Raw genomic sequence first — 23822 nt, 5'->3', positions numbered from 1 at the left:
GAGGGATTTATGCCTTTTGATTTTGGCTACCTCCTTTGTAAGGGGGAAAAAGTCCTAGGTATATGTATGTACATTCAAGTACAAATAAATACATTGCATTTAATCAAAAGTTATATACTGTATATAGATTCTAGCAAGGTTTGTGATGATTCTATTGGGTAAATCCAATCATCAGTTATTTTTAGTTATAAAACTACCGGGTATATCATTAATATAGAACAAGGTACTAGGTTTAATGCCCTGATACTTACCTATACATTCTGCATCAAATCTAGTTTTATTACTGATATGAGAAATATATGTACTGTCATTTGCATTTGCAGCATAAGCAATACTACTTATTCAAGTTATTCATAAAGTATATAGTCTTGTTTTGCAATTGTGATAAAAGTAGTAATGTGCTGAAATAAAGGTAAAAATTCCATTTACTTTTCTATATCCAATCCCACTTGTTAACAGTGTGCCCATCAATGCATATAAACAAAAACTACTTTTGTGCTTTTCAAATCTTTGACAGGAATTTATCTTACCATATCACATCAACCATTTGGACATGGTCAAAATGGAGGGAGATTGAGAAAACTGGAATTCCCTGCACAGCAATGCATGTCCTATGCACAAAAACAATGGCAACTTTGTGTTTAGATTTATTGATATATGTCATCAAGATGGCTACCACTATTACCAACTTTTGTAAGAGACAACTTGTGTTGGTATAACAGTGAATGAGAAAAAAGAAAAAAAATATATATAAATATATATATATATATATATATATATATATATATATATATATATATATATATATATATATATATATATATATATATATACACACACACACACACACAGTACGGAATTGTGTCTGAAGAACATGTCTAGTTATGGTTGAGTATCTTTTTGTGCATATTTCTTGTATTTCACTGACTTTAACTGTACAGTACAGTTATCTCATGTGGCGGTGATGTAATATTTGATTACATCAATAAATCTAAGCCACATATTCACAGATGTCTGGGCGAATTGGTAAATGTACACCATTTACCTGCTGACTTTACTAAAAAACATTACATACATACATACATATACCAAGGCTTTTTCCCCCTTCCAAGGGAGGTAGCCAAAAAGGGAAAGGCATAAAAACACTCCCACCCATTACATACATTTACAAATACCTTGCATTGTAAACAGTGCATGAATTCCACAAGTGGCTGTTTGAACAACTTTTGATAGAAAAGTCATTATAAAGAACATTACACTGGAGGGAAATATTGAAGTGTTGACCAGTTTCAGTTATTCCTACCATACCGTGATTTTTGCTTTCAATGTATGTCTGGTGGGCGAGTCAAAGCATAGATCTATCCAACATTCCAAAATGCTTAGTTGAGGATTTTAATCCTGTGCTTCTCTCCACTTCTCAGCAGTGACTTGCCCCAACAATCCAAGCACACAGGGTGATGGCTTTGGTAGCAGCTACACGCCTCCTGGTGTACGTTCCTCACCTTCTACATATAACCTCTCTACACTTCCTGATCTTTGTTATTTAAGAACCCACATTAACTGCCTCACCTTTACATTTCTTACACTATTCATTCATGCAACACCTTTCTTACTTCTCAAAAAACATTAAAGCTTGTCTTATCTGCCTCCTTTACCCTCCTTACAGTGCTGTGGGTACAAAGTACTCTATACTACCTTCTTTTAGCATTTATCCCCAAATACTTAATTCTCATAACATCAAATACCTACTTCTCATAACACTTTTCATTGTACCCAGATTTCCCTCACTATAATTCACCTCCACATCCACTCCTCAATTAAAAACACTCCATGTCCTCAAAACCCTCAACTATATTTCATATTCAATCAGCACATCTTATCACTTCAAGCCCACATTCACTCACATTTTTTTCTTTTTTTTACATGCCCTGATGATAGCTAACACAGTGTTTGGGAAGAAAGTCAAGCATAAGTACACATGGGAGAGGGTGGTGGATGGAAAGGTGGTTGATAAGGCATTAACCCCTTTCATACGGTGCCGCACACGTAGGCGTCATGGACTTAGATCTCGGTGGCAGCAGCCAATGCCAGCCGTACGACGTGTCGTAATAATACTCACATCATAAAATATAGTCACCGCTTATATCGATCGTTCTCTCTTCACCCGTGAATTTTGATAACCATAGAAAATGCAATTACAAAAGAATTAGAAAGAATGTCATTATGGAGGGGCGACTACAATAAATATAATCAAGACGCCGATATGGCAGCCTCGCGAATACACTCGCTCCCCATGACGCCTACGTGTGCGGCACCGTATGGAAGGGGTTAATGGACTCCAGGAAAAGAGTAGGAAGAGTTTTGGATGTCCGTGTTCTTAGGGGAGAGAGTGGGAGGAATATCAGATCAGTTTTTGGTGTAAGGTAAGTTGAGAGTGGAGGATATATGGAGAAAGAGGAAAAGGACAGAAGGTAGAGAGGTGCTTTAAATAAACTGTTTAAATGAGAGGGAAAAACAGCAGGAATACAAGGAGAAGCTGAGAGAAGTGTGGGAGGAGGTGAAGGATATACGTAGGTGTGGAAGAGAAATGGGGATGTTTCAAGGAGGAGGTGACAAGGTGTGCAAAGATGGTATGTGGAACAAGGATGATGGGAGGGAATAGAAGGGTAGTGAGTGGTGGGATGTTGAAGTGAAGAAGGTTGTAGAAAAGAAGTGAGCATTCACAGAATTGTTGCAAGTAAAATGAGAGAAAAGTATGAGAGCTATAAAGGAAAACAAAGAGAAGCAAAACATAAAATAAAGGAGGCAAAAAGGAGAGCAGATGTAAAATGGGGGAGAAGTATGACAGAAATTTTTTGAAGGAATAAAAAGATGTTTTGGAAGGAAATCAAGAGAAGAAGGGGAGGTGAATCAAGTAGGGAAGAAAAGGCACACATAGACAGATCTTAATGGAAGAGGAGGCAGTAAGGGGAAGATGGTGGAGTATTTTAGAGAGCTGATGAGTGTGGAGGAGGATAGGGAGGGACTGGTGGTAGCAGTGGGAAGTGCTACGAAAATTATGGTTATGGGAAAGGAAAATGGAGGAGAAATAAGAAAAGATGAGGTGCAAGTAGCTCTGAAAATGATGAGAACATATATACAGACGCTCCTCTACTTACGTTCATTCGTTTTACGTTTTTTCGATTTTACGTTTGAACTGACTGTAAAAAAAAATTGTAAAAAAAAATTTTTGAGTGAATTTTTTAGTTTAGCGCGCTCTCCGTAGTTCAAACGATACTTACGCATGACGCTGCGTCCATTGTTTACATTGCACAAACAACAGACTGAAAGTGCCTTGCCTCATCCTCCTCCCCTCCTCCACCATCTCAATTTATGTTGCTTGAATTTAATTTATTTGAAATTAATGTTATTATTTTACAATGTTATGTGTATAATTAATGATTTAGGGGTGTTTTGTAAGATACGGTAATAGAATTTACGGATGTATAGTACAGTAACAACTTACGTTCATTTTCAACTTACGTTCGGCCGTTCGGAACGTAACTAAAACGTAAATTGAGGAGCGTCTGTATATATATATATATACATATATATATACCAACAGGACTTTTCCCCTTTAAAAAGGGGTGGCCATATTGAAGCATACACCTAGGTCTTTTAATCCAAAACTTGCCAACTGCCACTTATGAAGAGGTTTGGACCTAGGACATACAGCCACTTCAGGAACTGGCCCAGGACATAAAACACCTCCAATTCCCAAAGTGGGTTTATGTCCTGGGCCTAAACATCCATACACATAGCATCTGGTGAGTGATGGATTAAGAGACCTAGGTGTATACCCACTTTATAATTATCTCACACCCATCCAAAACTCATTTTCTGTCCCTCCTGTCTTAGCACTTCATGAATGGCCATCCCCCAACATTACCACACTGCTCAGGTCAAAGGCAATGGAGCATGAGTAATACCACTATATTCACTTCATCAAAAATACCAATAAAAGATGGGTGCTACAGTCAGTTATCCAAATGTCTATTTGAACATACCAGCCATAGAAACAAAGTAAATGTGACTTACTCTATAAGCAAATCCCTTAGGTGCCTTCTCTGGAAACGAAACAAGATCGAGCTCTAGTCCAAGCCGGAGATACATGGGAATGTCATGCACCAAGTTGTCTTCTGCCAATACATCAAGGAGACCCTGAAATTAAAAGACAAAAGAAAGTTAGACAGGGGATCAATATTCATGAAAATCCAAATTGACCCTTTCATTTTCAGCATGGCTCTATCTCTGGATGGTCATCAAGCATCAGCTGTCAAGATGGTTAACAAGGTCTGAATATATATACTTAATTTGCCAAGGGACCAATCATCAGTAACTGCTACTGGTGGTCTTGCACCATCCCACTGCAGGTATGCCCAGACAACAACATAAGATTTCTTCCTTGAGTGATTTATGGGGCAATCCAATGGCTGTTGCCATCTGGGAACTGTGGGGGTCTCACAGGAGAGACCTGGGGTAGTGGATTTATTGATTGCAAGATGGATGTCAAAGAGAATTATCTCCCAGCTGAAGGTGAAGTCCTGAGGTACTGACACTTTGTCTCCAAATTGAACCCAAGATTTACCTCTGTCTGTTTCAACTGTATTTCCTCCACTTTTTCACTTAGGAAAGCTGACTTCTGGTAACTACTCAACTCCTCCTCCTTCTACTACTATAAGTCAGCGATACAGAAACACTCCCACACTAATACAACCCAGACAACAGAACAAAGATTCTTCTTAGAAAGCTCTATGAGAAGGCCTGGAAATTAGACTTTGACATAAATAAATGTAGGGTGTCTTAACCCTCTGAAGTAAACAGTAATTGAGATACTTTTACTAACATGCACATATTACTGAAAAAATTAACCTTGTGAAGTATGTATGTACATTAACCATTATTCTGCTTCTGTGTAAGGTGCATGCCTTGACTGGCTACCTCTCTTATATGAGGGAAGAAGTCTTTAGTATACATATATAGAGAGTAAGGTGCACTTTATATTGATACATAAATACCAATTGATTTTCTCCCCATTTTAAGGAGTGTGGTCAAGTCAAAGCACACAACCATCCATATAATAAATGAGAACTTTGACAATGTATTCATTGACTGGATGATGATTACATACATATACCAAGGACTTTTTCCCCCTTACAAGGAAGGTCGCCAAAGTCAAAAGCCATAAATCCACTCTCACCCACTCCACCCCTGCCTCTCTCCCTCCCTCTCATCTTGGCTCCTCCTGGAAGACAGGTTATCCCTGCATCACTCCCATCACCCTGGGCCAGATTAACCAATACAAATAGTGTTTTTATTGTGAATTACCTGGAATCTATTTTTTGTGGAATGATGAAACTGTTCCAAGAGAGAGAGTTTCTCCACTGGTGTTTTGCGGCCACAAATGGTCCCACAACTTAGAATGTAGCCATCCAGCCTCTTCTTGTCAACACCACAAAATTCCACTGATGCTCCAGCTTCCTGTAAAAGCTTCTTGGCTTCCTCAAAATGAGATACAGCATCTTCATACTGTTCTTGCAGGAAATGATATGTGCCCAAGTCATAGTGAATCTGTTTAAAAGTCAAGAATTGCTCATAATTACATAAGCACATCAACGGGGTAGGCAAGAGAAAGTACAAGAGAATGTGAATGGATAATGCAGCTCATTAAAATGTTTCCCACACCTACTCCAAAGATGAGTAGTTGTAGAAGAGGGTCACCTCATAGTAAAGTAGTTAAGATAAACCAAAGATTCTTCTCAGAGATCTATGGGAAGACCCAAGGCCTAAAGCCAGTCACTGTGGGTTTCCAGTCAGTGAAAATTGAGTCCTAGCCTCCTTTGAGAGAGGGGGAGTTTGTGACATTAAACCAAATCAAACCAAATTATATATGTACTATCATTCAACATATTTCTTGATCTTATAACATGATAATACAAAAAGAATAAGGTATACTTACTTGACATTTGAACTGTTCATCAGCTACAGAGGAACATCTGTTCCAATCATGCACGACACTGACAGTGCAGTGATCATAAGGGGTGAAGGTATGGTATGTTGGGGCCCGTACCTGAAAGCCAAAAATAATACATTAAAATTGGTAACACCAAATAATTGTTTATCATATCACTTTATTATAGCCAGACACTCACTTGTTTCCTTTACTCTTTAATTCATTCACCAACTAAGTGCCACTACGTTCTTCAGATGCAACTACCACACAGAAGACACAGAACACCTCATACTACAATGCCCCACACTAATAATCCACATATAACACAATATCTCTTCCTAATGTGACTTATGGTCCTGCCCAGGGGCTGTTGCTGTGTTCCACTTGTCTTCTGCAAGAGAGACTTGGGGCAATCAATCAATCAATCAATCCCTTGCACCTGATTGCTCCTGCAGGAGACCTGTAGCCTCCAAGTAACTGGCAATAGCCTCCAGTTGGGACCATAAATCACTTAGAGAAGAGATACTGTGTTGTTGTCTGGGTATTGTTGGTGTGGGGCATACATGAGGTGTTCTGTGTCTTCTGTGTGGTGGTTGCATCTGAGGTAGTTTGATTCTGTGGCCAGATCTATTCTGTGTTGGTATTGTCTTAATGATAGATGGTGTTCTATATTGTGCTAGTCTGACTCTTGTTTGATGTGGGAGAGTTTTCTCTGTGGAACTTATACATACCAGAGGCAATGGATTGATTGAATGATTGATCTCTACAACAATTCCTGCACTCACTGCCAAATATTCAAAGCTCCACTTCCTCCAACCTCCACATTCAAAATACTGCCATCATCATTCCTTGTAAATTTTATTTCTTCACTTTTTCCCACATTCATTCATAACTTCTCATCCACACCCTTCACAAGGATAGTACAATGGCACCTTTAAACAACAATTAATTAACCTTCCACATCCCTCCAATCTCACCCATTAATTCCAAAGCTTCACCTACCACTCTTACAACTCCTTTAAATTCATACACGCTGTATCTTTCTTATGTTCTGGTTAATAAAAGAAGAATTGTCCTGTATATCATTTCACTGTTGTTCTTACACATACATACATATACCAACAGTTACTTCCCCCTCACAAGGGAGGTAGCTAAAGTCTAAAGCATAAATCCTAAATCCACTCCCACCCATTTCATCCCCACATACAGTACTCCACTCCCACTCACCACCCCTCCCTCTTACACATAGTACAATACATGTGAAATGAGGCTTATCAAGTAAAATGTTAATGTAATGGAAGCTGAAATAAGAAAATAGTTTGTCAAAAACTTTAACTCGAGTACCATGAATGAGGCCTGATGCATGTTTACTGATGCACACCAGAGCAGTTGCTTACATGGTTCTTAGGGCACTGCTGTTGCCAGGTTTACCATGTTCAATATCTGTGTCCTACACCTCTTTCCCCCCTTTTAAGGTGATTGACTCAGCTTATTCCCAGCCTTGGCTCTGAGGCGGTTGGAGCAGTGAGGACTTGGTGGTTGGGGCTCATCTACAACAGATACAGTCATGTGTGACAAATATTGCTGGTCACAAGTGGCGTCTGTTATGCCATAGGAGATGGCCATTTAGCAGGCAAATGCAATAACTGTATGACCTGCTGCACACTATCACTGTGCCCACCTTGTCTCAAATCTTGAATGCGTGGTCTTAAAGTCAGACCTGCTGGTTGATGTCAAGGGCAGGTGGTGTACAAGTGCACTGGTTGTAGTGGGTTGTGACATCCTGTGCCTGTGCACAGTGGTCACACTCATCTGCTTCAATCTACCATTCCAGTCTGAATGATGCAGGGTGCACAAAGACACATGTATGGAGAGGATGCCCATACAAAATTTGAGCTGGGGAATGACCGGTGTGGTTCAGTGTGTTCCATATCTCAATCAGGTATCACTTTTACTCCTTGCAGTGGAGGCAGCCTTCATTATGAGGTGTTTGATGATTCTGACTGTTGCTTTGGCGTGACCATTGGACTGCAGGTAATGGGGTTATGTCACCACATTTGATTCCCCAACATGTCAGGAACTCACTGAAGGTGCACCTCATAAACTGGGATCCTCCATTGGTCCTAAGGTGTACAGGGACCCCCCCAAGTCACAGAAGTGTCTACTGAAGTGGTGTATAATGGTGGTGGCAGCAATGTCCCTACTGCTCATGATGATGATGGGCCAGCCCGACTGATGGTCAGCAATGACGAGGAACGCCTTCCCCACTAATGAGAAGCGGTCTGCTGACACTGACTCAAATGATCTTGTTGGGTTGTCATTGTTCAAGTACAGTGATCCCTCATCTATCACAGTAGATTGGTTCTGAGACCGGCCGCAATAACTGAATTTCCACAAAGTAGGTACATCATATTTACAGTATCTATTTAATGTATATTTGGACTTTTAAAACCCTCCCTGTACTGTTAACAACCCACCCATTACAGTACTCTATTAATAACAAGGACAACTGTTAAGTAATAACACTTATAATAAAAAAAATATATAGATTGTTACTGTACTCAACACAAAAGAAGTTGAAATAAAATTTGAATGATAATGGTGATGAATTTGCTGCACAGTAGAAATGATGATGATGAAGCTGATGATGACTTCCACTGCGCAGCCGATGATTGTATTTTACATCTCTTCAGATGGCAGTACCCTTTCTTGGAACACCTCTTCCACTTCTTCCGAAGGTGCAACTGTAGTAGTAGCAGCAGGAACTGGCTCTTTTTTGTGAGGCTGCAAAAACAGTGTGATAGGATGTTGCCGTCGCTGCTTCTTTTCCCGTTCAAAGAGCATATTGTAGGGATTCATGACTTCGCTGACCTTGTTGCAAAATTGCACAGAATGAACCATATCGTTGTCCCATTCCTGTGACCCCTCTTTCAATTCTTTAGCCAGGTTGCAGAGCTTGGCCAGTTGTTCCAAAGTCAAGCCAGTTTGGTCGACAATTTCTTCTGTTTCTTGCTGTGTTTCTTCTTCTTCTTCTTCGCTGGCCGACTCTGTCAAGTCTTCGAGGTCTGTGTCGGTTAGTGGCTGGGAGTGGCAGTCATAACTCGTTGACGCCTCCTGTGGTCATGTCTGCACAGCCATCACCTCCAATGACTGCAGCCAACTGCAAAACTTTCTGTACTTTGTAAATAACCTTGGGCCACAAATTCTTCTAGCTCACGTTAATGGTGGCAGGTTTCATTTCTTGCAATGCCTTCTGGATATTTTGGAGGCATGTAGCAATTGTGTACTGCCGCCAGTATGCCTTCAAGTTAAAATTTTCGTCTTCGTCTTCTTGGGCAGCATCCACAGAAGCAACCAGGTTCACCAGGACATTCCTTGTGTATAGGGCCTTAAACGCCCTGATAACCCCCTGGTCCATTGGCTGAATAAGTGACGTAGTGCTGGGCAGCAGGAACTCAATCTGAACGTCCTCATGCAACAGATCAGTAGCGTGGCCACCAGCGTTATCCATAAGGAGAAGGATTTGGAATGGCAAGCCCTTCTCTAATAGATACACTTTGACTTGTGGGATAAAACACTGCTGGAACCAGTCGAAGGTCAGCATCTTTGTTATCCACATCTTTGGATTGTGCATTCAATGTACGGGTAGCAGATTCTTGTTTTTGTTTTTTAGAGCTCTTAGGTTTTTAGACTTGTGAATAAGTCCTGGCTTTAACAAAAATCCTGCTTCATTGCCACACATCATGAGGGTCACATGATTCTTGTATGCTTTAAATTTAAAGCCAGAGACTTTTGCTTCCTCTTTGAACAAGAAAGTTCACGACAGCATTCTTTTCCAAAAAAAGCCCATCTCATCCATATTAAAAACTTGTTCAGGCTTATATCCACCTTCGGAGATAATCTTCTTGAAAGTTTCATTCACATATGTTTCAGCAGCGCTCGTGTCAGCAGAAGCAGCCTTGCCATGCACGGAAATGCTTTCTAGGCTGAAGCGTTTCTGAAACTTAGCAAACCACCCTTTGCTAGCAGAAAAAGGACTTTTTTTTGGTTGTGAATCACTGGACATTCCTGGTTATGGATCTTCTTCCTCTTCTTCATGGTCGCCACTGTCGTCCTCAAGTTCCTTAGCGGTAATAGTCTTGTACAGGCTCCTAGCTTTTGTTTGGATGATGTTCGTATCCAAGGTTATGTTCTTCTTTTGGCAGTCAGCTATCCATATGGCTAAAGCAGCTTCCATATAGATGATAGTTTTATTACGAGTCATAACCACTCTCTTAGCCAACTTATTAAAGGTGATGGCAGCTGTCTTCCTAATGTTAGCCTCATTCTTCTTGATGTAGTGAACAGTGGATTTGTTCACACTAAAATGGCAGTCTACAGCAGCGAAAGTTCTCCCTTCCTTCAACATATCCAGACGTTTCACCTTCTCAGCGATCGTCATCATTCTTCATTTGCGTTTAGGCTCAGTACCAGCCTTGGAAGAAGCCATTGGGAGCCATTGCAGGGGATGAAAACACAAAGTTCAATGCAAAGAAAGAAAGAAAAAAAAAAAAAAATCACATACAGCACAGTGTAAAGTGGTACAGTAAACTGCTTGACGAGAAAGCTTGAAGTGAAATGGACACGAGAGAGAGAGACAAGGGAAGATGCCGCGGATCTGAGCATCGGTCAAAGCACCAATCACAGGCCAGATTACAAAATAGAAAGCTGTGATTCATCATCTCTCTCCATTGCACCAATCACAGCCCGTCTTACAACGCACTTCGTCACGGAGATGGTATGCTTTGTGTTTTCTTAACAATAGGATATGCAGGTACTGTATGCACATCGCATTCTAGATGGTTCTTTTTTTTTTGTCATGTGAGTTACAAGTTCAATTACCCTGTATATTTTTTTTTGCTATTTTACACTTGTTTTGTTGTTCCTAGACTAGGAAATAATATTCATTATTAATATTTTAATGGATTTAATGAAAAATTTTAAGTGTTCATACATCACAATTTTTCTAGAATTTTCCAGAAACTCCACAATATATTTTCCATATGTATATTTTAAAATCCGCGATAGTTGAACCGTGAAGTAGTGAGGGATCACTGTATTCCTACTGCTGCTGGCTAGGCAGTAGCATCTGGCAGGCATCACAGGTGCACATAACATTTGTGATGTTAACATTAATGCCCAGCCAGAATGCTGTCTGCAACGCTCTGCAGCCTTGATGCCATTATGGCTGTCAGGCAGGCGTGTCAGCATGGATTTGCGTAATGCTGCGGGTACTATGATGCATAGACTGTAGAGTACTAGGTCACCATTGTAGTACAGTTCATCATGAATCTTCCAGAAGGGTAGGCGTGATGAATAAAGGTTGTATCAATGGTTGGGAAAGCTGTAATGCATGCATTTGAGCAGTCTAGTGTACATCTTGTCTACATGTGCTTCCTGGTGAGTTGGGCTCAGCAAGTGACTGTATGGCTTTGAGTGTAACCACAGTTGTCATTGCTGCTTGGGTGGTCAATTGGATGACAATGTGTCAGGAATGCACAGCGTTCTGCCTGCATGCCATCATGCTGTGAACACATATACAGCAACAGCTTTTCCTTGAGGCACTGCAGGCACAGGTTCTCCACAGCACTGAGGGTATATTGATTCAGTATAGGTTTGAGTGTGCAGTAGTGAACCACAAGTTTGAAGTTCTTAAGTACCTTAGGTAGTAATTGTACTTGTGCATCGCCCATACTATCGCTAACATCTCCAGCTTGATAGTGGTAAAACACGTCTCTGTATCAGTTAGGAAACAGGACCCATATTGAACCAGATAGAGGTGGCCTCCTTCGTGGTCCTTCAGCATAGCGTAGCCGATGCCATTTAAGTGTGAGGCGTCAGTCAAGAGGGTAGTGGGCAGGTGGGTGTCGAACATTGCCAGATGTGGTGGACTTGATAAGGACTCTTTGAACTTGTGTAATGATTTGTTGTGGTCTGCAGCCCACACAAATACATGCTACAGGCTCATTAGAGGTTGCAAAGGTTGGGCAGCTGTGGATATATCAGGGGAAAACTTCACAGTTGGTTGACTAAGCCTATTAATGACCTGATATCTGCAATGTTGGCTGGTATGGGAATGTCTGTGATGGCTTGTACTTTCTCTGGGTCCGCAGCAATTCCATTGGCAGACAGGATGAATCCACAGAACAACTTCACAGCATGGGCAGACAGGATGAATCCACAGAAGTTCACAGCAGGGACAGCAAGAATGAACTTCTTGGCATTGACAGCGATGCCACTCACTTTGCACCTGGCCAGCACATGGTGAAGCTGGGTCAGGTAATCCTTGTCATATAAAAGGATGTCGTCTATGACCTTCGCATAATTGGGGATGCCCTGTAGTGCCATGTCTCCTCGGAGGCAGAAGGCATCACTGGTTGCTGCAAAACCCATTGGACCATGTAAGTACTTGTAGTGGCCATATGGCATTATAAATGTGGTGTGAGTGGCTGGTCTTGATCAGCCAGCTCCATTTGCCAATACCCATGCAGGCCATCAATGGTGGTGCAGTATTGTGAGGGGTGGGTGGGGAGCGATACCTGACCATTTAACTTGGACAGGTTGAGGTAATGTGCATGCCACCGTTAGGCTTAGGTATAGCTATGAGTGAATGGCACCATGGTGACAGGTCATCACCGACAGGTTATGATGATGCTTTGGGCTACCAACAACTTTAGCTCTGCCTTTACCTTCTCCTGAAAGGCCAGTGGGATCTGTCGAGGGGTATGGATGGCAAATGGCTGTGGATCATCCCATATATGAATCCTCATTGGCAGCCCTGACATTGGATTGAAGGATAATAAGTATAAGTCCATCTTCGTCATCAGCACATTGCTAAATTCCACGACAGAGTGTGCTCTGACTTGAGTAGAGGTTGTGCTTGCTGTGAGGGGGAGTGGTGGGATGGAGACTGCCAGGGGGGGGGGGGCAAGTCCAGATGAGGGGGTGGTAACAGTTGAGGTGTGATGTCACAGTCCTGTGCCACTGCACCATCTTTTGTCCGAACACTCACATGCGTCACCTGTGAAATAGGTTGTGGGAATCGGTCGGGGATTAACACCAATTCCCTACAAGACTGGTATGACAACAGTGGGACTGGTATACTATCATGAACATCCACACACACTTTTGAAGTCTTGTCCTTTACCATAACCTCTGCCAGCACCGATCCGAGGGCTAGCATCATGGGTGAGCCATCCACTGTGTACCTTGGGTTGTCAGGCAGTGGGTTAAGGTCACTCACAGATAGACCAAGGTGGCTGAGGTGTTTAGAACCAATTATTGTCACATCAGCATCTGTGTCTGGTACCATGGACAGGGTGGCGGTTCCCTTGTGTGTGGTAATGGTGACCATAATGGGAAGAGAGACAATGAGGGGGCACGTGTGGAGGAATGGACTCATCTGGCTCCACTACCCCTGAAATCTGGAGTTGATCACTTGGACTTGTGCACACACTTCTGCTTAGGTGTGCTATTCCCAGTGGTTCTAAACTTCAAACAGCATTGATCTTCATGCCTCTTTTTTCTGCAGCTGTGACAGTTGGTGGTTATGGCTGGACAACTTGGCGTATGTGCCCAATAGCCCAGTTTGCCGTAGTTACAACACTTGGAGTTCATTGCCAGGCAATTTCCAATCTCATAGGAGTTAGAGCAGATGAGGCATTCATCCATGGGTGGTGTAGGTGACCCTGACAGCTTAAATTTAAGTTTCTTTCCCTTTTTGCATTGAGACGTGGCACAGTTTTCTTAGGGGAACCAATGGCAGATGTGTGATGAGCTACCTTGAAGGCATAGCAATGCTGAACAATCTTGTCAAGGGAACAAGAGGGGATGGTATTGATAAGCTCTTGAATCAGGTCTTGATCGAACACACCCGTTAGCAGCAGTTGTTTCATCTGCGTTTCCTCACTTTGTGTGTTCTGACTCTTGCATATATTGTTGGCCTTGGCAAGATGTTTCACCCTGACTTGAATGTCGTGAAATGACTCACCTACTTCCTGCTTGCAGCTAAAGAGGTCCCTTCAGTGAAGTGCTTCATTGGTTTGGTTTTTGTCGTGGGCTTCTAAAACACCTAGTACACCCCACCCTTGACGGGGGATGTACTGTCGTCAGGAATTCGGAGGTGGAATTTCAACATGTGATGCACCTCTGATGACAGACACATGTGGAGTTGGGTTCAATGTTCTGTTTCTGTAAAACAGTGTTGCTAAGTTGGCCATAGTAGCATAGTCAGTCCAACTCAGTCTCCACTCAAGAAATCCTTGGTATGTAATGTCCAGTTGTAGTAGGGCTGGAGGTTGGTTGATGGCCTTGAAGGGTGGGGTATGTTCGGGGGTGGGTGTAGTAGGCAGTGATGTCTTTTATGATGTCACAGATGGCTAACTGGAAAGAGCCATCAGCAGTTCCCTCAACTCCTTTCTATCTTCCTAGCATTCCCGCCTCTCCTCTGCATGTTGTTCAGCATCATCTTGATGTTGTCTCTCACTGAGGTGCTGGAGTAGTTACTCAATATCTATGTTCCCTGCAGCTTTCATGGCAATGGTCTTGCATGCCTGCTGTTGTGTGGTAGGTGGGGGCACATATGTTCACAACAAGGAGCCCTGCAGAGGCAACAGGTGTTGTGTAGTTGAAAAACCATGTGCAGCCGTGCATTGGGTGTGATGTACTAGGGGTTAGCAAAATACACACTGCCACTATAGCGGCACTAGACAAGCACTGGACTGCACATAGAACACAAACACTAAGCACTATTCACTGCATGATACATGGAAATAAAGCCTCTATGTATGGTATGTTAGATGCATCATTAATACTGCACCATCTATCTTTCTTTTGTTCTGGCTAATAAAAGAAGCATTATCCCACATATTATTTCACTGTTGTACTTGGGAGTGAATGTGGCAGGGAAGGGAGGAGTGGGGGTGGAGGTAGAATGTAGATTGAGAGAAGTGAGTAAATGCCTTGGGGGATTAAAAAGTGTAATGAGAAATAGACATTTGGGAATGGATGCTAAAAGAAGATTGTATGAAGGAGTGATTGTATCGACAGCACTGTATGGGGCAGAAACATGGAACATAAGAGAGGAAGAGAGGAGTTTGAATGTGTTTGAGATGAGGTGCCTGAGAAGTATGATAGGGGTTATTTGGCTGGACAGAGTGAGAAATGAGATGAGGAGGAAAATGGGGGTGTACAGGGAGTTGTTGTTGTTGTTGTTGTCGTTCCCTAGACTGTCTGTCCGAGCAGTCCCGTCTCCCCAAGGAATGCCATAGCCGAAACTGGGTTTTCCCACAAATCCTCTATAGAGCGTATGTTGTGTTGTTTGCGTGCATGATTGTGTATAATGCAGTCTTCCATTATGTGTTGTATGGTATGGGGTGAAGTGTTACATCCTGGGCAGCTGTTCACAATGCGGTCATCCAGCCTCTTCTGGTAGCTTAGAAGTGCTGGGTGGTGACCGCACCGCAGTCTGGCCAAGTGGACTCGGTCCTTTGGGAGTTGGGAGATAGGGTTGATGAAAGAGTATTGGGATGGTTTGGACACATGGAAAGAATGAGTGAAGAAAGATTAGTAAAAGAGGTGTGGAAGGCAGAGGTGGAAGGAGTGAACATGAGGGGGCATCCTAGGATGAGATGGATGGATGGGGTAAAAGGGGCATTGGGAAAGAGAGGAATGTCTGTTGAGGAAGGACAGGAGAGGACAGAAGATAGGGGTGAATGGAGAAGGGTTGTGTATGGATGATGCTGTGATGCATGAGGGGGAGTGGGTGTGGGAGGGAGTATGTATGAGAAATAAATTGACACAGCCCAAAGGGATTTCTCCCTGTCTTCTCCTTTTCTGCATGAGGGGACAGAGAGGGGGGTTGCCGAATTAATGAAGTGGCCTTGCTGTGGATGTGCTGTGTCTTGCAACATTGCTTCTGACCCAAGGCAGTGGAAAAGATGCAGGAATGACCCATCATCCAGGAGGTTCCAAGATAAGAGGGAAGGAAGAGGGTGGAGGGGAGTGGAGTACGTAGGGGATGGAATGGGTGGGAGTGGTTTCTATGCCTTTTTCTTTTGACTACTTCCTGTATAAGGGGGAAAGAAGCCTTTGGTATATGTATGTATGTATTATTCTTACACATACATAATACAATACATCTGAAATGAGGCTTATAAAGTATAACATTAATGTAATACATACATATATATACCAAGGCTTTTTCCCCCTTACAAGGGGGGTAGCCAAAAAGAAAAAGGCATAAAATCATTCCCACTGACTCCATCCCCGAACACACTCCACACCCCTCCACCCTCCCTCTTATCTCAGCACCTCCTGAATGACAGGTCATCCCTGCACCCCGTCCACTGCCCTGGGTCAGAAGCAGCGTCGCAAGACACAGCACATCCACAGCAAGGCCGCTTCATTAAATCGGCGACCCCCCCTCTCCGTCCCCCCATTGCATAAAATGAGAGGACGGGGAGAAATCCCTTCGGGCTGCGTCAAACTTTGCTCACACGTACTACCTCACCCCCCATCCACCCGCCCATTCCACCTCATGCTATCACAACATCATCCATATACAACCATTCTCCATTCACCCCTCTCTTCTGTCCTCTCCCGTCAATGTAATGGAAGATGAAAAAAGAATATAGTTTGTCAAGCACTTTAATTTGAGTACCGTGAATGAGGCCTGATGCACGGTTACTGACGCACACTGGGGCAGTTGCTTACACAGTGCTCAGGGCACTGCTGTTGCCAGGTGTACAATGTTCAATATCTGCCTCCTAACATTGAACAACCATGGTGACATCACACAACACTGAAGCAGTACCCTGAGATAGTACCAAAATTAAATTTAAATATGTACAATGAGTATTTTATATTAAAAGGGTGATGAGAAACTAACCTCCCCAGCACCAAGCAGCTGTTCCAGGATACGTATAGATGTCTCTGCCCCTCGCTCAAGCATATTTAAGATACCCTCTTGCACCTCATGGGAGACATGTGTTGGGTCCTGTTGGCCTGGTCTTTGGATACAAAACAAATTGCTATAAACATGATTCCTGTTTCATAAGTACAAACATGTATAAATCCAATCCCAAACAAGGCAACACACAAAGAAATACTTACATGGGCACATTAGAAACCCTTACAGGCTTAGTGGGCAATTTTGCTTTCACTAGAGCTCTAAGGGCATAGCGATGATACACGGCCACACTGAAAAGTTGGTAGCTCTTCAGAGGTCCAGTGTCTAAGTTGCCATGGCTGGTTGGATTGCTCATCTCATCCAAGGTTTCATGAAGAAGAGCCACAAGAAGACTATCCAGCATGTGTAGGGGTAACCTTGAGAGCAAATATAATTTTGTACCAGAGCACCAGGGAGGGTTGGTGTATGGGCTTTATGAGTGTATGAAGTGGGCTAGCTATCAATATTGTTTCATACCTTTCAGCAATGAAAACTCATATTGATCATTATCCCAATAAAATTAAAGGCCGTGAATTTCATTATTATATTTACCAAATGTCATATATACATAGTTCTCTATTCAAAAACATTTGCTTTCTTCATCTATACATAATTCTAAAGGAAAGAAACAGTGTGGGTTTAGGAAAGGTAGGGGTTGTATGGATCAGATTTTTGTGGTAAGACAGATATGTGAAAAACCTTTAACAAAGGGGAAGGATATTTTCTGGACCTTTATGGATTTAGAAAAGGATAATGACAGGGTAGACAGGAAGGCACTGTGGGAGCTTTTGCAGATATATATGGAATAGGAGGAGAGCTGTTGAGAGCAGTCAAGAGTTTTTACATGAATAGAAGAGACTGTGTTAGAATTAGAAATGGAGAGAGCGAGTGGTTTGAGGTAAAGGTGGGACTTCACCAGGGATGTCATGTTGCCATGGCTGTTCAATGTATACATGGATGGGGTGGTGCAAGAGGTAAATGCAAGGGTAATGGGAAGGGAACTGGAGATACTTAAAGACAATGGGGAAAGGTGGGAGATAAGCCAGTTGTTGTTTGCTGACAACTCTGTGTTTGTAGCAGGATCAGAAAAGGGATTAAACAAGTTAGTGACAGAGTTTGGGAAGGTGTGTAAAAGGAGAAAGTTGAAGGTAAATATGGGTAAAAGTGATATGATGATGATATGGTTTAACGTCACAAACTCCCCCCTATCGGAAGGCTAGGACGGTGCCCCTCAAAGAGGGCTTTGTAGCATGGAATTTAATGAACCATGCCCTTGGTTCAACTTCGCTGGTGGCAGGATTTGAACTGCCATTCCCTCGAACTTCGCCACAATTGACAACGCCCTAACCCACTCAGTCAGCGGTAAGGTGATGAAATGTACAAGGGGAGTAGATGGCAGCAAATTGGAAGTGAGTATTAAGGGAGAGAGGGTGGAAGAAGTGGATAGCTTTAGATACTTGGGGGCGAATATGGTAAGAAAGGGAGGAGTGGAGATAATGGTAGAATGTAGACTGAAAGACGCAAGTAATTGCCTTGGGGGATTAAAAAGTGTAATGAGAAATAGACATTTGGGAACAGATGCTAAGAGGAGATTGTATGAAGGGTTGATTGTGTCAGAAGCACTGTATGGGGCAGAAACATGGAACATAAGAAAGGAAGATTGGAAGTTTCAATGTGTTTGATATGACATGTTTGAGAAGTATGGTAGGGGTTACTAGGCTGGTTAGAGTGAAACACGAGGAGGTGAGGAGGAGAGCGGGGGTGGAAAAAGAGTTGGGAGACAGGTTTGATGAAAGAGTATTGAGTAAAAGAGGTGTGGAAGGCAGAGGTGGATTGAATGAACATAAGGGGGTGATCCAGGATGAGATGGATGGATGGGGTAAATGGGGTATTGAGAAAGAGTGGGATGTCTGTTGAGGAAAGAAGGGAGAAGACAGAAGATAGGGGTGAGTGGAGAATGGTTGTACATGGATGATGCTGTGATGCATGGGAGGGAGTGGGTGGGGTATTAGGGAGTGGCTATGTGTGAATGATATTTTGACACAGCCTGAAGGGATTTCTCCCTGTCTCTCTTTTTCTGCATGAGGGGATGGAGAGGGGAGTCACCAATTAAATGAAACAGCCTTGCTGTGGATGTGCTGTGTCTTGCTGCATTGCTTCTGAGCCAGGGCAATAGGCGAGGTGCAGGGATGTCTCATCATCCGGGGGACCCAAGAAAAAAGGGAGGGAGGGGTGGTGAATAGGAATGGAGTAGGTGGGAATGTAATGGGTGGGAGTGTAATTATGACTTCTGACTTTGGCTACTTCCCTTGTAAGGGGGAAAAGCCCTTGGTATATATATGTATAAATAAGATCATTTTTATGACCTTCGCACAGAGGATTTGAACCTGCTGCTCTGAAGCCAAGAGGCTCCATCGCCACTCGCCTTAACCCACTCAACCACTGATGATCTAAAACTATATGAACTCAGAACACTACTGGTTCCCGACCTTCCCAATCTCGGGAACCAGTAGTGTTCTGAGTTCATACATTTTTAGATCATCAGTGGTTGAGTGGGTTAAGGCGAGTGGCTATGGAGCCTCTTGGCTACAGTGCAGCAGGATCGAATCCTCTGCGCGACGGTCATAAAAATTATCTTATTGATGTCGCTGTTCACTAGTGAATTTCTCATATGTATAAATAATTCTAACACCACTTTTCAATTCATTGTCATATTTACTCCCATCATATGTAATCTTCTCATGTCGTCCTGTTTAATCCTACATTTTTACTGCAAATAAAATGTATCCAACACATATTTTAACTTACTTTGTCTCTAGCAATTCTAAATCCCAATTAAGAAATGCAGCTGTCTTTAAAGCAAGAATGGCCAGAGCTGCTTTTTTCTTTGAATTCACCTCTTGGATACTTGGTTCAACACTTTCATTCTGCAACAAAAGCAATATTCTTAAGTTCCAGTCCCTGCAATTTTTTTTTTTTTTTTTTATATATAATTTCAACTTTCATCCTTCTATTCTTTTATATAAATAAAAGAATAAAAAATTAGAAAAAATATATACTACTTGACACTTGACTTACATCAGCATTAGTTTCATGCTTGGGGCTGGAGTTATAAATGAACTGCACAATGAGATCGATTGAATCAGCATCTGAAAAATAAGCGATAACTTCACTCTTTCAATAGATACTAACACTAGTGTATGTTTGTGTGTAACTATGTGTTTACTTAATTATTGTTATTCTTGTTGGTTAGCCCACAGTGTCTGTGGACAACAACACTCAAGTTATGGTGTAAACCATTTGTCCTCTCAGGTTCTTACCAGAGCACCTCCACACCAGTTATCTTGCACAAATTTCCGAATACACTCAGAATTGAAAAGTTTGTAAACATATGTTTGACTGAGTGTGAGGGGACCTGGCAGGAAGGACCAGTAACGTGCACAGACATTGCAAGGGGCAGGTGCTCTGGGCTGGAAATTGGGCACTTCACTCTTTTATATTATTCGTATTTGGCAACTATCCGGTAGGGTGCAACACCTTTTTCCACATTATAATTTCATTATAAGTTCATTTTTCTATATTTTTGTGAAGGGTATTTTTGGGGCACAGGCCAAAGGGGCAGGTGCTCTGGCACCCCCAGCACCCCCCTCTGCACAGGCCTGGGAAGGACATATTTCATTTGTTGTGCTTCTTATCCTGTGCACTCCCAAGCCCAACCATTAAACTCCAAGCATCAGCACTACAGAAAAGTTTCTCACACAGCAAGCAAGCTAAAACCAAACTAGCATGACTATGTTCAAATCACCATCCACCTTTTTAAGAATACCAATGCTGAATAATCCTAGCCAGTGGCAAATTGTCCCAAATGGAATCACTACATGGAAGACACTGAATACCTCATTCAACACTGCTTTACTCTAACCTTCCCCAGACAACAACACAATATCTCTTCCTTAACCACTTCAGTACAAGTCAAATTCTTGTGGACAGCATTGGCTACCACATGTATGATGCAACACACTACTCGCAATATAGAATATAAAGTCACTGCTGTATTACTCATTCTCTTTTACTCTGAGAAATAATAAACACAGAAAATGTGATCAAACCAGTTCACAGAATCTGGTGGTAACTCATACACAACTACAAAAAATATGTATAATCAAGACGATGATGCCGGCATCCTCGTGTACCCAATCAAGCTTCATGATACCTATATAGATGTCATCGTACCAAAGTGGTTAACTGATTTCAGTCAATCTAGTGGCTGTTGCTGGTTACACGGGAGATATGGGTCTCCTGAAAGAGATCTGGGAGAACAGATTGACTGACCCTGTGCTGATGGTATAAGTAATATATGGTAGTTATAAGAGAGTCTATGAATACTTAGATGAACTCTGTCTATTCAGCCTAGCTTAATTTCTGATTTGTGTACCTAATTGTAAATGAATAATGGCAGTTCCAGTAAATCTAATCTCTCTTCATATATTTTGTGTGTACAGCTTGGAACCAATTTGGTTGGTGCTCTTTGCATTATCTCAATTCTGTTTACATCCTTCACTTTGTATAAATCATTTTCCATTTTTTTTCAATACCTCCTCATCTATTTAGCAAAGAACCACTTGTCTGTGTGCTTATATGTATAATTACATATAATTTTGTAGTTACAAGAGAAGAATACATATTAGACACTATATGCTATTTCACAATTACATACCTTCAAGGTGTTGTTCAAGCTTGGAGGGGTCAATAAGAAATTCAAACCAAGCTAGCTTCACTTCAGTCATTGCACTTTTCTGTATTAGAAAAATAATTATACATTAAATAATTTCAGACAGAGATGCTAAAACAGGACGACAAATGTGGGACGCTCTCAAGATCCGCAACCTCAGATAACTTGAGGGGCCTTTATCTTTACAAGCTAATATCTGGGGTGGCTGATCTTAACAAGCTTAATTATATTAGTCACTGTTGGGCAATTTATATTTACAAGCTCATTTCTGGGGTTGCTACTCATGACAACGTGTTTAATCCTAAAAAGAAGAAGAGGAAGAAAAAATCTATCAATCCATATACCAAGGGTAGCCAAGGTAAAGCCATGTACCCACCCCACCACCTTTTCCTCCCTGACAGAGAGGTAGAGAAAGAGAAAGAGAAAGAAAGAAAGAGAGAGAGAGAGAGAGAGAGAGAGAGAGAGAGAGAGAGAGAGAGAGAGAGAGAGAGAGAGAGAGAGAGAGAGAGAGAGAGAGAGAGAGAGAGAGAGAGAGAGAGAGAGAGAGAGAGAGAGAGAGAGAGAGAGAGAGAGAGAGAGAGAGAGAGAGAGAGAGAGAGAGAGAGAGAGAGAGAGAGAGAGAGAGAGAGAGAGAGAGAGAGAGAGAGAGAGAGAGAATGAAAAAAAGTTTGAGTCAGTAAAATGTTAACATTCTTCAGTGTACACAAAATAATTCATTGCACAATCAAACATATAAATATATTGGTAGAAGTTTTGATTTACACCCCTCCCCTTCCTCTACTAAACATGACAAAACTAATTTCAACAATCCTTTGTTCAACTATAGAAATTTAAACATTTAGTAATAAAACAGACTCTTGGTAATTAATTTAGGTTGCTAAATCTAGCACCTAATGGTGCAAGTTTCCTGATGGAACCATAAGCAGGACCACTACCCTAAAGATATTTTTGTTATGGGCTGATTTACTGTCACTTCTATCCTTGCGGACAGTCTTATGCTCTAAGCCGTATAAATTTATTTTCCATTTTTCAACTCTGCCATGAATGTGTTAAAAATTGTGAATGTAATGTAACATGTTAATCAGAAATCACCATGCCAACTGTGATGTACTATTTATATAGTCATGATGACAGTACACTTAATTTACCATTATCATTAATTGTACTATTCAAACATTGCAACAATGAATATGACTTGGCCAACTCCATGTCACCATGCTGCCCTAGGCTGCCTGATGGTAGTTATGTATAGCTACAGCTTGTTTATCACATATGATAAGGGGGGTATATCTATAGTCATGTTATTTTTAACCTGTTGACTTCACAAAAAAAACAAAAAACAAAAAAAAACTACTTTTTTATTTATTCATTATTTTCATTTATTTACAAATTTTAGAGTACATGGCCCAAGTAACACACCATAAGATTTCTGTGGTTTTCTTGATAAAAATCTGGATCTGGGTATTTCTTAAAACTGCCACAGCAGAGGTATGCACTAAGAACTTCTAGTTATATTATTCATTTTATAATAGGATTACTTATTTGTTCTACTTAACATTCCTTCCTAGAATTAAGGTAAAACTCCAGAATCATGCAAACACGGATAATTAACATGAAATTTATTTTGTCCAATGGCTCCTAACCTAATCTAACCATTCTATGAAAAAAAAACAGATCTTTGAAATGCAAAAATGCAAGAGGTGAAAAATGTGTTTGCATGATACTGGAACAATAGCAGTATCAAAACAGACCTAACTGTGTTAGTATTGTCTTGCTATTATTATATGCACAAAATATAGGTATGGCAGCTGTACTCCAAATTTTCATGGCTAGGAGGACGGCATGGTTCTGAGCATGCACAAATGAAATGTCACCACTTATGTCACTGCTGGGGTCTCACTAGTTGCCAAACAAAGCCGAGAAAGGCCGAACAAAACAACAAAACCCAAACAAGGACGGGTTTTGCTCAAATGCACACGTCTATATATATATATGTGGTTGCATTATTTGAACTATTTTTGTTAAAATGTGTGATTTGCATGTAATATGATCAAAGAGAACTTACGTTTTTATCCTCTGCAATTTTACCGACCCCAGCTACAATTCGTCCA

The 23822-nt window shown here is 41.6% G+C and overlaps 1 protein-coding gene across 7 annotated transcripts in view; it reads right to left on the bottom strand.

The window, feature by feature from the left end:
- Positions 1–23822, bottom strand: part of IntS8 (integrator complex subunit 8) — a 62165-nt gene that overhangs the window by 17824 nt on the left and 20519 nt on the right. For all 7 annotated transcript variants that reach the window (XM_076179568.1, XM_076179576.1, XM_076179536.1 and 4 more), the window contains exons 2-9: positions 21697–21775; positions 20058–20128; positions 19788–19906; positions 17144–17356; positions 16920–17040; positions 5999–6109; positions 5368–5610; positions 4078–4200 (exon numbers count right to left, since the gene is read on the bottom strand). In XM_076179568.1, the coding sequence (XP_076035683.1) occupies positions 4078–4200; positions 5368–5610; positions 5999–6109; positions 16920–17040; positions 17144–17356; positions 19788–19906; positions 20058–20128; positions 21697–21766 (1071 nt within the window). In that variant the 5' untranslated portion in view covers positions 21767–21775. The remainder of the gene's footprint in view (positions 1–4077; positions 4201–5367; positions 5611–5998; positions 6110–16919; positions 17041–17143; positions 17357–19787; positions 19907–20057; positions 20129–21696; positions 21776–23822) is intronic.

Source organism: Oratosquilla oratoria, chromosome 3 (assembly GCF_046742065.1).
Source record: "Oratosquilla oratoria isolate Oo_2021 chromosome 3, ASM4674206v1, whole genome shotgun sequence".
Taxonomy (NCBI): Eukaryota; Metazoa; Arthropoda; class Malacostraca; order Stomatopoda; family Squillidae; genus Oratosquilla; species Oratosquilla oratoria.
Note: the sequence above shows the minus strand (reverse complement) of the source record. Positions and strands in the feature narration are given on the sequence as shown.